General features: G+C 37.3%; 1 protein-coding gene across 14 annotated transcripts in view; it reads left to right on the top strand.

The window, feature by feature from the left end:
- DLG2 (discs large MAGUK scaffold protein 2) overlaps positions 1-16,187 on the top strand; it is a 946,755-nt gene that overhangs the window by 726,915 nt on the left and 203,653 nt on the right. For all 14 annotated transcript variants that reach the window (XM_088534958.1, XM_088534959.1, XM_088534956.1 and 11 more), the window contains one exon: positions 2,795-2,951. In XM_088534958.1, coding sequence (XP_088391084.1) covers positions 2,795-2,951 — 157 coding nt within the window. The remainder of the gene's footprint in view (positions 1-2,794; positions 2,952-16,187) is intronic.

Here is a 16,187-nt window from a genome sequence, read left to right as displayed (position 1 = left end):
TTCAACTTCATTGCATGCTGCAAAGATTTATCATCATCATTAGTTCATTTTCAGGCTAAATGCAGTATGAAGGCATAAACTATTTTTATGATGGATATTGGTGAATGGGCATATACTTCCTATTTTTTGTAGTTTTGCAATAATCATTGCCAAAGATTATTTCTATCATCAGGACAATAGCACTTGTGCATTGTTGGATCCCCATTCAGATTCCACAAGACACTCAGAAATGAAACAAAACTGAACGTTTGGCACCACTGATCAGTCTCTCTATTCAGCCAAATTTCAGATGTGGCCAAATTGACCTGATTAAGCCCAAGACCGAGAGCCAAAAACGGTTGTGTTCTAATCACAGCTTCTGCCACGTCCCCGGTATTGTTTGAGCTTCCTCCGAATATAATCATCCAAGAACAAAATGTGAATTTTGCTGTCAAACAGCCAAAATTACAAAACAATGCTGACAGCGTTTCAGGCAGATATCTGCTGACTTGAGCAGACACAGGGTTTAGTAACTGGGCCAACTTTTTGTTGAGCTCTACAGCTGAGTGTTCAGCAGATTGCATTGACCTAGTTTTGCCCATAACACTGACTGCAGAAATCACCAGCTTTCACCGTGAGGATCTAAGCATGTCATACCTGGAAATACTCAATCTCAATTTTAACAAAAATTCTTCTGATTACCCACCAGCAGAGAATGCAAATATATTTGTTTGACTTCTTCACTGCTTCTTTTTCCTCAACACCCCAGTAAATAATAATGGTAGTAGCTCAGCTCTCACAAAGCACTTTTGATCTGCAGGACTCAAAAAAAGACCAGCATCATCCTGTCATTTTGAGGAAACTGAGGCCGAAAGAAATGAGTGACTTGCCAAGATCATTCAGCAGCTCACGGGCTGAGCTGGGGAAGGAACCTGCTCCTCCAGTTCATTGTCCTAATTCTGTCCCAGCTCTTAGGGACAGGTCTATGTAGCCTTCTTGCTTCTGGATTACATTATACCTAATCTGCACGTACTTAAGGAGGTGCTAAATTGTACAAGAAGGCAAATCAATTTCAATGATCTAAAAGAGAAAAAAAAATCCCTTTCTTTTCTTGTTGTTTAAGAATACTTCAAGAATATACAAATATATCCTGATACGAATACAACTTTTTTTTCAGAGATGTATTTTAACGTTGTTTTATGGCCAGGTAGAGATAAGAAAATCTTGTAAGATGGAGTACCATATGGAGTAGGACTAACACTTTCAGTAAGGCATGTAATCTCCTTTTTAAAACACTATCAGACAATATTCTTTAGTTTGTTTCTTTCAAAACTAGCAAGCTTAAGCATCAGCAAACGCAGATGTTAACTAAAGATCATTATCAAGCTGGAGATCTTGTATGAGCATTCACTCTGGGCAAAGCTGAACAAATTCCTACTAATTTTGAAATTATTCTATAAAGACTAAGTTTCCAATTATACAACCATAAAGCTTTACACACATCAAAACACATACCTTGGTGCATCCCTTTGTCCTCTCACAGAAAGGAAGGAAGGAACGAAGGAAGGACTGGAATTACATTCCTGTTATATAGCACCATTATATGTATAAAACTATTGTCTGGTACATAGTAAATACTAATACATTCTGGAATATGTTTCTTGGGAGCTTTTCTGTGTGTGTGTTTATGCTTGTCCTTTCGCTTATAATCACCGCTTGAAAAAATTAAGAATTCTAAGAAGATTCTGTGTTTCTGTGAGAAATCACAGATGAGTTATATCTACGTCCTGTGGATATTTGCAGGACTGGGGCATAGGTTTTTCACATATTCACATAACAGTCTGTGCACTCCTTTTCTGGAGAGTAAATTTATTAGAGGGATTTGAAATTAGGTAAGTACGTGTAAATGATGTGTGTTTGCATATATGCTTGTCCGTGCTTCTGTACCCAGCAGAGAGGCAGGTCTGAGGCCTGGTGCATACAGTCAAGACTGGAAATCAGATTCCTGGGACACTGCCTCAGTCACATTATCTTGATTGCTAAGAGAGTCATCTCCTCTGTCTGCTTTCCCATCAGTAAAATGCACATTATGAACTTCACTTCCTTTGGGACATACTTTCAATCGACAACTAGAAAGTGCTGTGTGACAGTTATTATTTATTGATTTCCATCATTATAAGAACTCTTAAAAATGGTAAAAATAAGCGAACATCCTTAATCTTGGCTCAGCAATAACACCGTTATGTGATTTTACAAGTATGAGTTCCTGATGATGTCAAACCAGACCTTTGCATGAGTTTCTTCTGTATTGATCATATAAATGTTATTTGCTCCAAATCTTGGATTGAACATGCTTGCTATTTCCTTGTCTAGTTTTTTTGAACTTCTTTGTTCATGTATTTGTTTAAAAAGCAAGACCAGCTCTCAAAAGCAAAAAGGCATTGTGTCAAGGTGGATTGCATTTGTATATACAGTATCACTGTACATAAGATTGTAAAATATCTTCAAGGTTATTTTATTTATTTATTTATTTATTTAAAGAAATTCACTATTTAACCAAGCGAAGATTGCGGCAATTGAAAGGCGTTCACAGAGAAGTTTGGATTCACCCATGAGTTAAGAAAACAGCGCCTGGTTAATTCCTACTTTCTCTGGTCTCCAAATAATATACCTATATGCTTTATTAAGTAATTTCCTTAGGTGGTAGCATGTCCACTGAGTCTTAGATAACATTTGCTAGTATGCTGAAGATGTCTTAAGAGATGTATCCTCAAAATTTTGAATGGATAAACATTACCATTTTGTTTCTATACAGAGAGCCTCGAAAAATCATCCTGCACAAGGGCTCCACAGGACTTGGTTTCAACATTGTGGGCGGCGAAGATGGGGAAGGCATTTTCGTGTCTTTCATCCTAGCAGGCGGCCCTGCTGATCTCAGCGGAGAACTGCAGAGAGGGGATCAAATCTTATCTGTAAGTATCTGCCTTTGGTTTCACCAGCCAATTACTTTCTCTTGTTCTCTGCCTGTATTACATGGGACACATAAAGAAGGCTTCCTACAGCCTTCTTGGCTTCCATGCTCTGCTATTTCTTGCTTAAAATGGTAATCCATTTGTTAGTTAAATCCAAACTGGCAAGAGTTTACCCCTGAATATTTTATTTGTTTGCTCTTACTTGTCATACAGTTGCTTTTTCTTGCTTTTTATGCAGTTGTTAATGGTGTTAGCTGTACTTACCTCAGTATAAGAATCTGCTTGGTAGTACCTGCACCATGGCAACAACCCAAAGAAGAGGCCAACAGCTATGCAGACCTCAGCACCTCCCAATCCAGCCCATTATCCATTTCCATTTTGACCGAAAAGGCATCACTGAGTCCAAAGATATTTCTCAGTTTTATCTTCCTTTTTTTTTTTTTTCTTTTTTTGAGGATAAAAAGTGGTAGGAAAAAATCATCCAGACTATGGGTGCCACCTAGTGGGCACCTGACCTCTTAGCAAGTGTTCTAATACAAGTAAAAGATTCATTAGATTAGGTTAATTATCTTTGCTCCTCTAATGAATTTGATGATCACACTGAAATTCATTTTCAGATGTTAGACAATAAAAAGGCAGTGTAGCCTGGGGTTATATTTTGCATACTTAGTTCCAGAATTGTCATTTTAATTTTCCTTTCATGTATATATTGCTAGCATGCAATTCAAGAACAGAGCATTCATGTTTTAGGCTGTGTCAAGCAATTGAACATCTGATTGGAACAATCTGAATGTAAAAGATTTTGGAATGACAATGAAGGTCTTGGAAAAGTAGTTAAGTGTCCATCACATGATGCCACCTTACAGAAAAAGAAGGCAACAATACCAGAATGATATTAGCTGTGACTGCTTCTTGTGCAGTACATCAACAGCCCAAAGTTAAAGAACTGAGACCCAGGAATTACTCGTTTCAGGTGAATGTGCTACCCACGGGGCTGGCATGTCACACTATAGAGTTATGTCCCTGTGAATCACTCAGCACCACTTGGTTTGCAGCAGGGGAAGGAGCTGGTTGTAGCCTGGGCACCTCCTTGGTGGTGGCTTGGTCCTGTGGCACAATAAATGCTCACGTGCCTTCAGGGGCTGCTGAATCAGGTTGTCCTACATTTGTTACGGCTGTCGTGGCTATTGGCCTGTTGTATGAAAAGGGAATTTGCCTTCCATATCCTTCAAAGCTTTGGCATAAAAAGCTGACTACTGCTGCTCTATGGCATATGGAACATCTGGCAAGTCAGCGCCAAAGGAAAGCAGTAACCTGCAGTCATGAGGACTGTAGTGATGTGTTTATCTAAATCTTGCCCTTGCAAATATAGTGAGAAAAATGAGAAAGAGCAAGTAAGAGCTATTTAAGAAGTGCCGCCAAGATAAGCCCAAGTACGAAATTCATAGAAAACTAAATAGCCATCCAGATAGACTCCTTCATGGTTATCAACACAAAGGCAGGCAAATGTTTGTGCCAGGAAGAACACAGACAAGAAACCTGAAAAATAGAAATGGAAATTTCTTCAAGGCATTTTTCCATTTTGTTTTTTGCTTGACTAGATGGCCTCAAGAGAAGGCTGATTGGAAGACAACTATGAGATCAAAGCCTTTCACAGCACATTGTTCTCGGAGATCTGCAGATCAGAAACAACTTTAAAAATCCATTTCCATTTTTCCTTTATTCCTAAGTGACCATAAATAGCACTGTGGAGAGCAGCTGCACTTGAATTTTGAACTCTGTTTTTGTCTCTTTCACAGCAGTGTTTTCCATAAGTTCTAATTAGACTTGCCAGTGTAGCTGCAGCGTTTACTTGTCATGCAAAAGAAGTTTATTTGTTCATTGAGCAGAGGGGGATGGAAATAATTAGTAAATTAGACTTCATGCATATCCTCAGGCAATCACCAAGTCAGGCAGTGCTGACTTAGTCACAAATAACCATTATTACTCCATTTTCCATATTCAAAGAAAACAGATTTCATGCACAGGCTAGTTTTAGAGCTGATTAATCTCAGATAAGTGTCTGGTGAAGGTTCCCAGATACCCTAATTTTATAAAGGTTCCACAGGTCTGCTTCTTTCCATTTATTCCTTCTTGTTTCATCCATCAGAAACAGTTATGTCCTTAGTGAGAGAGTTTTTCTGTTTGCTTCTTGAAATAATGACAAATCTGATTTACCAAGATCAAATAGTGCCCTCAAAGCTAGTATTTCTAATTAACTTAGGACGGCTCATGCTTCTTGCCAACAGAAAATGTAGTAAGTGATTTAGGCTTTGGAGATCTGGATTTAATTTCTGATTTTTCTAAAGCCCATCAGTTTGACCTCGGGCAAGGTAACTTATATTCTTAAGCTTCAATCTCCCGTGTGGAAGATCATGGCACATTCTTAATTCCTGTGCTGCAAATATGGGGAAAAATGATTGACTGGCTGAGGGGAGTGTGTACTCACCTACAAAGAGCTGAATCCACCATCCCAGTGCCATTCCTTTAGTTCAGGAGAGCAAGGAACGTTGAATACAGGGTGCTCATGTCTTATTTATGGAATAAGTAAGAGTCTGATGAGAATCTCTATTTTGTGGGTTGTACAACGGAGAGGAGCCCAAGCACAGAGCCCACCAGGGCTTCTGGGGAAGCATGGACTCAGCTTCAGCCACCTGGACAAGGCCTGGAATTCCAGCTTGTTTTTCCCAAATGCCACCAGATGGCATCGCAGGATCGCAGTGACAGAGATCTGCCTCTGAAAACGAAGCAAACCTTAGGAATAACAGGGATAGCCATATTTTTATGTGGAATTGGCTGAAAATGTTGAAAACCTATCTCTGAAAGCCGAGAGATATTCAAAACACTTTTGTGCAGAGAGACAAAATGAATCATAGCTGAACCCTGAAAGCAAATAGAAGAATAATGGAAAATGTTATGGGTTTCAAATGACAAGAGTGTTTCAAATAGCACAAAATGAATTAAATTGTAGTGTTATGTTTATGATAAAATGCTTTTTTTGCTTTTTGTTTTTTTTTTCCCAGTGTAGGATCTTTTTAATGCTGGTTTCTTCTTCCTGTAATTCACTGTGCTGCTGTGATTAATTACTAAAAACAAATCCTTCTTGATTCTGTCTTTAAAATATAGTAATGTAAACATCAACAATATGATTGAACATATCCTTCCCAAACCCTATTTACTTTATTAGATCTAATTTAAATACTATTAAATAGTATTTTGAATACTAATTGACATATAACTATGGAAACTATATTAACTGACTTGTTAAAAATTTGTGGGAAGCCTGGACCAAGGCTAGAGTTAGAGCTTGAATTCTGATCTAACCTCAAGTTCTCCATCTACTAGGGAAATGCAATCTGTAAGACAAATAAAACATAATGTTCCTTGATGCCATCCTTGCCCTTTAAAATTCTACTTCCCATGCTAATTTACATTGCCTATCAAGGTTAGGCAATATTTTGTCATATAAGGAAAATCATCTGCCTGTGCACAAATGATTTGCAAGAGCCATAAGGCCACACATTGTGCGTACATCCTTGCTGATAGGCAGTAGCACAAGTCTCATATTTTTAGAAAAGAGGTAAACAGAGTCTATGCTGTAATTTTTTCAAGGCAAAGTCCTAGGGGAGAAAATATGGTCATATTCAATAAAAAAATGATTGACTGAATGTGAAAGCCACATCAAGTAGCTGTGCTTTAATACTTGATATTTATAATTCTTGATATTTAAATGTAGGTCTCTACATATTTCCAGGTATCTAATTCCAACCGCAGTCAATGAATGCTGGAGATTGATTCAGCTGGCCAACTACAAGGTGTCAGGAGTGAGCTGAGTTGCTCTGCAGGCTTCATTGACTCTGTTGATTGGGTGTCCATTGACTTTAAGTTTAAACACTTATCACGCATGTGCCTGCCTATATTTGGGAGTCATGAACACACACTGAACTCACCTTTCATGCAAGTTTGCCCTCTTAAGAGATGTTGGATTATTCCTCTTACTTGAGCACAGAGAAAAGTTAAAATCACAGACAATAAAAACAATATCAGTTTCATTTTGTTCTCCCAAAGGAATGAGTTAGTGCCTTGTGGTTTGAAATAGCAAGATGAAGTGTGGCTCAGAAGTAGCAGCAAGAGACAAAGTGTGTTTGCTCTGAGAACTGGGGAACTTGGTGCAGGAGTCTGGAACAAGCCTGTACCAAATTCTGTATCATTTTCCTCTTGATCTAGCATATTATGCAACACTGCTATATGAACATCTCAGTTCTCTATCACCTCTGGTCTTCTTGTACAAGGCTCTCCCTTGTAGAGGGAGGGTGATCTCTTACACTGATCAGATTTTGTCTTGCCTTAGTGCATTGTCATGCTATCGTTTTTGTGAGGGGGTGTTTGCTTTCCCTCACAAACAGTTTAGACGCTTCTCTTTCCACCCAGTTCCTATCACTTCTCCTCCCACACAACTCCTACCCACCTTCTCACTCACATCTGTAGCAAAAATAAAATATGCATTAAAAATATATAATGTTCTGCAATTTCTGTTCCAAAATGTGCTGTATATAGAGCAGAATAGAGCGTAAAGACTCTGCCTTTTGTGGCTAATATTTATGCTTTCTTTTGCTGCAGTTAGAAGTGACCTTCAGTTTGGCTTCCCCTACTCTGTTACAGGGAAGCTTTCAGGTTTCCTGATTTAAACCCACTTTTTTTGCTCATGATAAAAGCACTAAAATACTCAGGGCAAAGACTGCATTTTGTTACCTAGTTACAAAACTAACAAAAAAGAAGAAGAAGAAAAATAAGAAGAAAAAAAAGAAAAAGAAAAAGAAAAAGAGATAGTATCATCTCCACTGAACCATCTCCACTGGGCACATCCCCAAAACGGGCCAAATGATGGCAATCTCTATAAGGCCTGAAATCCTTTCTCCAAGGACATCAGCCTGCTGCTCTTTGGCTTTGTAAATAGTGCTAGGATTATATATATATATATATATAAACATTAAACTGAAGTGTTTAGCCAACAAGAAAAAAATATAAAGTTTATACCATTATATATGTTATGGTATACATGTAATCAGCATAGTGACTTAAACTGGTAGATTAATTCATGTAGAGACTAATTCATGTTTTAGAGAAATAGAACTTGTTCAGTAAATCAATAGAAGAAGTGGTTGAAAAACTTTTCCAGTTGATAAATACTGCATGCTAGATAAATGTGGAAAATGAAAATCTCTGTGGAGGGAGAATAGGTGATAAAAACACAGAGGTGTTCCTATGCAAGTAGGATGACACCAACCTGAAGGTCACATAGATTAAGCTACTCATGAGCAACTAGTGGATTAAATAAATTTCAGGCTTTGTTAATATTGGGAAGGAGTAGAGCAAGACATACAACCCTTTAGGCTCTTATCTAGCTTATAGCTAACAGAAAGATATAGATGCTTCTGGAGCATGTTATGCCTTATCCTAAATTGACATGCAGCATTATGCTGCAGAAATATCTATTTCTTCTACTGGTTTTAGAGTTTGGAACAAATAAAATGCTACCCTAACTGGTCAAAAAGCTCATAGATATAGATATAGAATGAAATAAAACTGACAAGGATTATAAAAAGTAGCTAGAGGAATAAGTAAATACTTGGAGGAAAAATATTTAAAGATGAGACTGAGAAAGTTGAAATAGTTAGTGTTTTTTTTTTTCTTCTTTAAAAAAGATGTTCATAATCATCCCGTTAGTCTCATATCAACATCTTCATATAGTGGCGGAACACATGTCCCCCAAAAGCTAGGGAGGAAAGCAAAAAACATAAAAGCATAGATGCTGTCATGACAGGATTACAGCATGGGAAGATCAGTGGAATTTGCTTCTGAGGAAACAGTAGATTAATCTAAACTCAGGCTTTGTCCATAACTTTGGGAATTTCTGGGATTCTGGATGAGTTAGAAATGGCAACAGCTTTCTAAGAGTCCTTCACTATTTTTATGGGACTTTTTGGGTACTCAGTGCTTCACCTTTCCATATGAACTCTGTTTCACTTTTTATAATACCTGCATAATCTAGAGATATATGTCAAGTACTTGCTTTCATCGTGCTGGCTCAAAAGCCTCAGAGGGGCAAAACAGAATGACTCACGCACCCAAAATCTCTGTGTAATGAGATTTTTAGAGGTTCAGAGGCAATTAGACAACCAGAAAATTTGCAAATGCAAACGTACGCGTTTGAAACCCCACTCCTATATCTGTTTAAATAAATGACTTATTCCAAGAAGAACTCTCACTTTTTCTACGAGGCTTTGGAGTGCAAAGCCCATACCAGAAAAGCTCTAGCATTCTCCTTGACCTTAAAAGTTCATGTTAATGAACTGTGAGATGTGTTTACATAAACATTACCATCTGGAAATTCTTTCCCTTAAAGAAAAGCTCTGGTAGGAAAACCATTATTTTGGTGTTCTTGATAAAGATGTATTTCTGATGACCAAAAGTTGAACTTAGACATGTTCAGCCTTGAAATTTGATGCACTAGTTTTGTGGTCAGGGTATCTAGAGTATCTTCAATTTCCATTAAAACTGATAGACTTATCACTCTGGGTCTTCAAAATAAAACAGATAACTTTCTAATACACAAGTTTAATATGACTTCTAGGGAAAAAATACTGCCTATGTATGCTGGAATGCAATTTATCAGAGGTGACTGTAGAGCTCCCTATGGACTTTTATATTAATTTAGGAATCTTTCTTCCTGATGAATCTCTCTCTGTCTCCCTTCCTCCCTCTAGATTTTTACCATATATAAGATATAATGCAATTGCCTTAGTGAAATAACTGTTTTCTAACTTATCTCTGATATTTCCAAGTGCCTGATTAGAACCTAATAGATTATGCTAACAATTTTCATGAACAAGACATGTCCTTTTTTTGCCAAGCAGTGCTAGGTATCAGACCTGTCAGTTCTGTGCCATGTGAAGCTAGTAAATCGCCCTAGACTAACGGCTGTGTATTTTTGTTAGGATGAACTCATCAGTTGCTTCTGAAACATTCATTTTGCAATTGTCTCAATGAGGAGAAACAATCTTTCAGATGCCAGATTGCATGCTCTTCAGCTCCTAATAGTTTAAGGAGGAGTTCACATTCATTTCAAAGATTCTAAATTAGCAAATTTTGTTATAAAACTGCCAGACAGAATTATGTCACTTCCGAAATACTGAAGAGTTGGGGTGAGCTCGTCATCCTTTGGTGCAGCCTCAACGTCAGCCTTAAAATGAATGACTAAACCCACAAATTTGAAAGCCAAATCGTTACTGCTAGACCAAATGGCTACATCCCTGAGCTCTGTTCATTCACAGATTTGCCTCAGGCTGGGCTTTTGTGTAGTACTTAGACTAACTAGACTCCAGGCATTATTCTGCTCTATTGCCCAGTAAGTTTTGGGTTCTTAAGTGATATAAAAAACTTAACTTAAGACGCATAATAATAGAATTGAAAAAGGGGATTTGAGTGATATATGCAGTAAAATGATGGAGATGTTGGAGATGTTTTCCAAAGGAGAAGATAGATATATCCTTTTCCTGAGGGCACTAGGGCAACAGCAGTAACAAAGGCAAATACAGAATACAGGGGGTCATTTCCTTGTCGGTGGTTTTAAAAGCCATGCTTCATTTCTGACTATAGAACATTATCTATTCAAAGTATGCTTGGCACATAATCCTGATCTATAGAGCTCTAAATTAACTATGAATGTGATTATGGCTGTTTTAGTATGAAAACATAAACTTTTCACACTTCATCTAGAACTGAACATTTCAGTTAGGTAGGCAAGCTCCCACTGAACCATTGATAAGTTTCCTTATGGTCACTAGATTAAATTCAGTATGGATTTTCTGTGACATAAACCAATACCCACCTCAGTGTTGTGGCTTTTCACAGATCATATCGCCATGTTCTGCGAACATAGAAATATGAAAAATTCTTAAATTTGTCAGGGTCTCACTGCTTGAGGTCCTGCAATTCACCAGTGCCTTTCTGTTCCTAAGCAACCTCTATATTTGATTCACCTTTGTATTTCAGCGCCCGAGTAGCTGCTTCAGCAAGCTGAAGCTTGCTGGCTTCAGTTTGAAGTGCAGTTTTCATCATCTTCAAATTGCAAGGCACTCATTAAAAGGGAAATCATTACTTCATTTCCGAAGCAGGAGAATTGCAATAGTTATTTCTGTTTACATCATCTTTGAAATTCTAATGCAAGTGAAAAACACTGGAGCATTATGAGCAAGACTTATCAATGATAGTGTTGCTATATGTGTATACTGGAAGAAAAAAATGATTTAACAAGCTGGCTTGGCAGAAGCCACTGTATGTGAAGTGACTGCTGCTGGTAAGGAAGTGCCTAAATGTCCCAGGATGAGCACAGGAGACAGGGAAATCCAAGGGCTGAAAATAGAAATAGAAAGATGATTAATTCAGCAAAAGAAGGCAGGAAAGAGACTGGAAGTTAGTCACAAGAAAAGTAAAAGCTGGAGGAGGGAGGAGAGGCAATTTGGTGTCAGTTTGTAGTAGGAAGTCTGAAAATGGCAGAAATTGCAAAGGAGAGTGAATGTGTGAAAGGAGACTCGGATTGAAAAGATGACACTGTAGTGAGATGGCTCAGGTGGGTGGTAGCAGATAGAGGAGCTTGAGTGACCAGGCAGGAGGAGAGAAGGTAGGAAAGCAACAGCTAGGCTTGAATTGGAGGACTGGTGATGAGCAATCAATTTTAACACAAACAAGAGTTCTTTCTTATTAAGTATTGTTTTTGATTAATGAGGAGTTAATATATGATTTTAATGAAAAAGCCAATATCAATATTTATTTCAAAATTAGTTAATAGGTATTGGCCTGTGCTATTAGCATAGTATTCATGTATGGGATTTGTCATTAGTGATAGCAGTTGTCTTAATATGAAAAGACCACATAGGTGCCTCAGTCTAGACTTTGGCATTAGCAGTGAGATAAAATGCCATTGATTGCCTTGAAGCTGGATGACATCTGGCTCAGGTTAGTAACAGAATTAACTGGTAGTTTTATTTAGTGACCTGAATGAAATAATGTTCATGTCCATTCAGGCTTCATTGAGCCTGTGTGTCTTTTGCAAAAGCCAGAATTTATTTCAAAACCAGTTTGAACAAGTTCTGAAGAATTCAGATGGAACTGAGAAGAAATAGTGCTTAAGGCTATCGTTGGAGTGAACGTCACTGAAACGGCTTCAGTCTCAAGTCTGCCAATCTGGCATCATTCACAAATGCTGCATTCATGCGGAATGCAGCTTTACTATAAGAAGAATTTCTCTGTACAGTTTGGGATAATAAAGAATCTTTGACTACGGTTATAGGCTTAACAGGTACCTTTTAGAATGATTCATGGCTTCTGGTGAGTCACAGAGCTTGTTAGTAGGATTTGCCCTACTATAAAAGGAAATGCATACAGGACATCATTTCATTAATATAATATTGATTTTCTTGCTGTTTCAGAGGTGTAGTAGTGTTTTGAAACCTCTTTGAAATGGCTCATCTTCCTCTTTAAACTTTCTGTTAGGAAAAGGCATACTAAATCACATAAATTGTTTTCCAGAGAGAAAAGAATTTGCTTTTAAAAATCTGGCTCATCAGAGCATAAAAATCAGTTTACTAGAGGCAAAAGCCATAACTCTAAGGTAGCAAGATGAAGAAATTGAAAAGGTCATTAAAGTTGTTGACCCATAAAGAAAGAGAGAAACGGGAGGTTGGCCATGGAGGAGAGCAGGCATGACACAATATTACGTTTTCAGTGGAGTTCAGGATGAGATAACCAGTGTAGTTTAAACTAGAAATTTTAACTGATTGAAAGAAAATGTAGGCACAGAAAAGAACAGGAGAAGTGAGAAAAATGAGACAAAAACTCTAAGTGTGAGCCTGAGAATTTACAAGAAGGTAAGCTGGAGAGTGAAGACTTTTCTTCCCCTGTGTATTTCTCCTTTTTAAACATTTTCTTCACTAGCAAGGCAACTCTTTTATAGTGACCTTTTTTTTTTTTTTTAATTTTGTAACCAGAGTGATGTCTCTCACATCCATTTGCCCAGGTTTTTTGAAGAGCTGTCCACAGTGCTCTGGGCATTTAGCCCAGCACTGCTCTCCTTTAACACAGCCGTTTGCAAATCTTGCAAAAGTTTAGCCTCCAGCTAGCTCTATTGGCTTCAGCTTACAAATGATGTTTTGCCAAAGCCAACATTCATATTCAAGGAAGAGCTTTAACTAGGCAACACACACAAATTTCTTACAATTCTTTTACTTTTCACTGCAATATGTCGACTGTCATAGGTGTGCAGGACATTCTGTGGGACTGTTATACCATGTCCTGGTGAGAAAAGTCTTCCCTAAACATGCTCAGGGCAATCACCTCATGGTGAAGGGTATCTCTAATGTGTGCTTTTCCAATATTCCCTATCTCACTAGAAGAATGTGTTCCTATCACCTAAGGAATGATGCTCTATATTGCATCTTCGGTTCCCAATGACTAATGAGGGTCACTGGTTCAGCTTCCCTCCCATTCCTTTTCTAGTTCTCTTAGGAGAAGTTAAGAGGGCCTGCAAAGTTAAAGCAGATGAGTAGGGTTCTTCATATCTTTGCTTAATGCAGTCAATGGGAAGTCTGGCTAAGAGTTGCCTTTTCTGCTCAAGTCTGTTTTTTGAGGCTCCAAAAGCTCTTATTTTGTGAGTTCAACAAACAAAATTATTCAGCCACTGTTTAAGAAATCAGCTGTGTTGTAGTACACAGTACATAATTCTCATTTCTCTGCCATTTGTTTTACTCTATAAAATCATTGCACAGTGTTACTAACAGTTCAAAGAATAAATAAATAAATAAATAAATAGAACTTCTATGTTTCGTCTTCAGAAAAGGGACTTGATTTTCCCTTCCTTTACAACTCAACAAGAGATCCCAACTAACTGTTCATTTAATTGCTTTGAAAACACAAAATAAGCTGGCTTTAATACAGCAGATGATTCTGCTAACATCCACTCTATTTTGAATGACCTAGATATGAACCATGCTCAAGCTAATGTAACATGAGAAGACACTGTAGTAAGTCCTTAATTGGCACAGTTCAGAATTGAACAAATTTGTGACAATATGGGCTATTCAATTAAATATTTAATGAGAATATGACTCTTCCAATTTTAAGAGTATAATTTATCCAAAATACAAATCTTATCTTTCTTTTAGATTATGATTTCATATGAGGTTAATAGTACTTTGAATTAGTGAAGTCAAGGGCAATTACTATAATTACTAGTTACTATGGCCTACAGTTAATATTTTTTTCCCTTTTTTAGTTTTGTAGTTTTGTCTGTATTTTTAACTACAGTCTTTTGTTATAGCACTTCCCTATGTTGGTTAGCTTTCTAACTATTCTTTTGTGCAGCACATAGAACAGACAGACAGCTGTATAAGCTGCAGGCTTTTCTTATTTCCATTATGTCAAATTCATTTTGGAATTAGGCATCAGAAATTGGGCAGTCAAATTCATTCTCAGCTAGGGCATCAAGATTGTGCAGTCAACAATGCTGCTTGGCTTATTATATAATGTTTCTTAAAGGAATCCAGACCATTTAACAGAAGAGAGGAACCACTTTGGTGTCTATTAATCTTTCCGACATAAATTAAATTTCTTGCATTTTGTTTCTTTTACTGAAAACACATCAAACTCATTAAAATTAATTTGGAATTTGGAAGCAGATTTAACCATTTCCACATAATCATATCAGGCAAAAATTATCATACACAATAGTTGTAATTAAAATATTATTTCAGTGCAAGAGGCAGGAAGAAGAGTGTTATTCATTTTACCCTTCATGCTATCAAACAAAAAACTCTTATTCTTTTTAGCCTTTGGGTAAGATTTTGATTAGAATGTATAAATTGATGTTTTATTTCATCAAGATTGAATGTCTCCATATAAATATGTTGTTTTTCAAGTAGAAGTTTTAGGATTGATTATGTTTGCTTTTAAATATTGGCAACGAATACTACTCAGGGCAGAAGAAGTTATTTTGCCCAGTTCTTCTGAAGGCACTCAGACTAGGCCATCTGAAGGTCCTTTCTAACTTTTATGTCTAATATTCTATACAGAGATCTTCTCCCAGGAACTAGTGTGCAAAACAGCATCTAAAAAACCTCCCACTTGCCAACAATTGCTTGGGTTCTGCAGCTATATCTCAACAAGAGCAATATCACTGTTTTTGCTGTCCAGTGTAAAATCAGGTCCAATTAGTACTTTTTCTAACAGCAAGTTACTGCTTTGTCTAACTTGCTTACCAGGTGATAACAATACAGAAGATAGATAGATAGAACAGGGGAGCTCTTTTCTTTCTGCATCTTTTGCTCTTGCAATTCTGATTTCAGCTATTCAAACCTGAACATTCTTCATCAAGAATCTAGTCTCTGTCTTAGCAGGACTCTGCACTTGACTTCAGAGAATTTCTGCATTGAGGACAATCATTTCCTCCACAATAACCTTGCAAAGGGTGGTAAGCTGCCATTTGTCAGTTCAGTGGCTTCATGTTGTTCTAAGAAAAAAAAAAAAAAAAAGCTTAAGTTACCTTTGGTGGAATTACTGTCTTATTTATATGTCCTTAATGCTTTATTGGAAATTTGATTAGGTACGTGTAGATAAAACATACAGATAGAGCAATAGTTTTTCAGAGCAGAAAGAGAATAAGAACGTAGTACCTTTATTCTTTCATGCATCTGCTTCTTTTACCTTCCCAGAGATTATTATGGAAATTTTTTAAACTTTGTGTTCTATTACCACAAGTATTATAATAAGACCATCACCAGATGTTAATACAATGCTTAAGAGAGTCTTGCATTTTCCTAAAGTCTACAGTCTTTATGCTTAAGTCTAAAAAAATTTATTTTTGTGGACCTACTAATATTGACCACATGGCATCATTCATATTCTTCCCAGACCAGGAGCTGAGGAATTCAGAAGCCTTTATGTTTTTCTTCAGCACATCCTATTGTTTCTTCCTCAGGACTTTCTCAAGGACTGTATATATGCAGAGGGAAACCCTGAGAAAAGGCAAGCTTTCGGCTAAAGGAAGGGTGATCTGGCTTCAAAATTATCTTCTCCAAAGACCCTGAATCCCAGTTAAGCTTTCCTCTATGGCATGGTACAGTCACCATGCTGCCTAGGCCT

Source organism: Tinamus guttatus, unplaced genomic scaffold, assembly GCF_059628265.1.
Source record: "Tinamus guttatus ecotype Peru unplaced genomic scaffold, ASM5962826v1 Tinamus_guttatus_pri_ptg000602l, whole genome shotgun sequence".
NCBI lineage: Eukaryota > Metazoa > Chordata > Aves > Tinamiformes > Tinamidae > Tinamus > Tinamus guttatus.
This window is presented reverse-complemented; position numbering and strand designations above follow the sequence as displayed.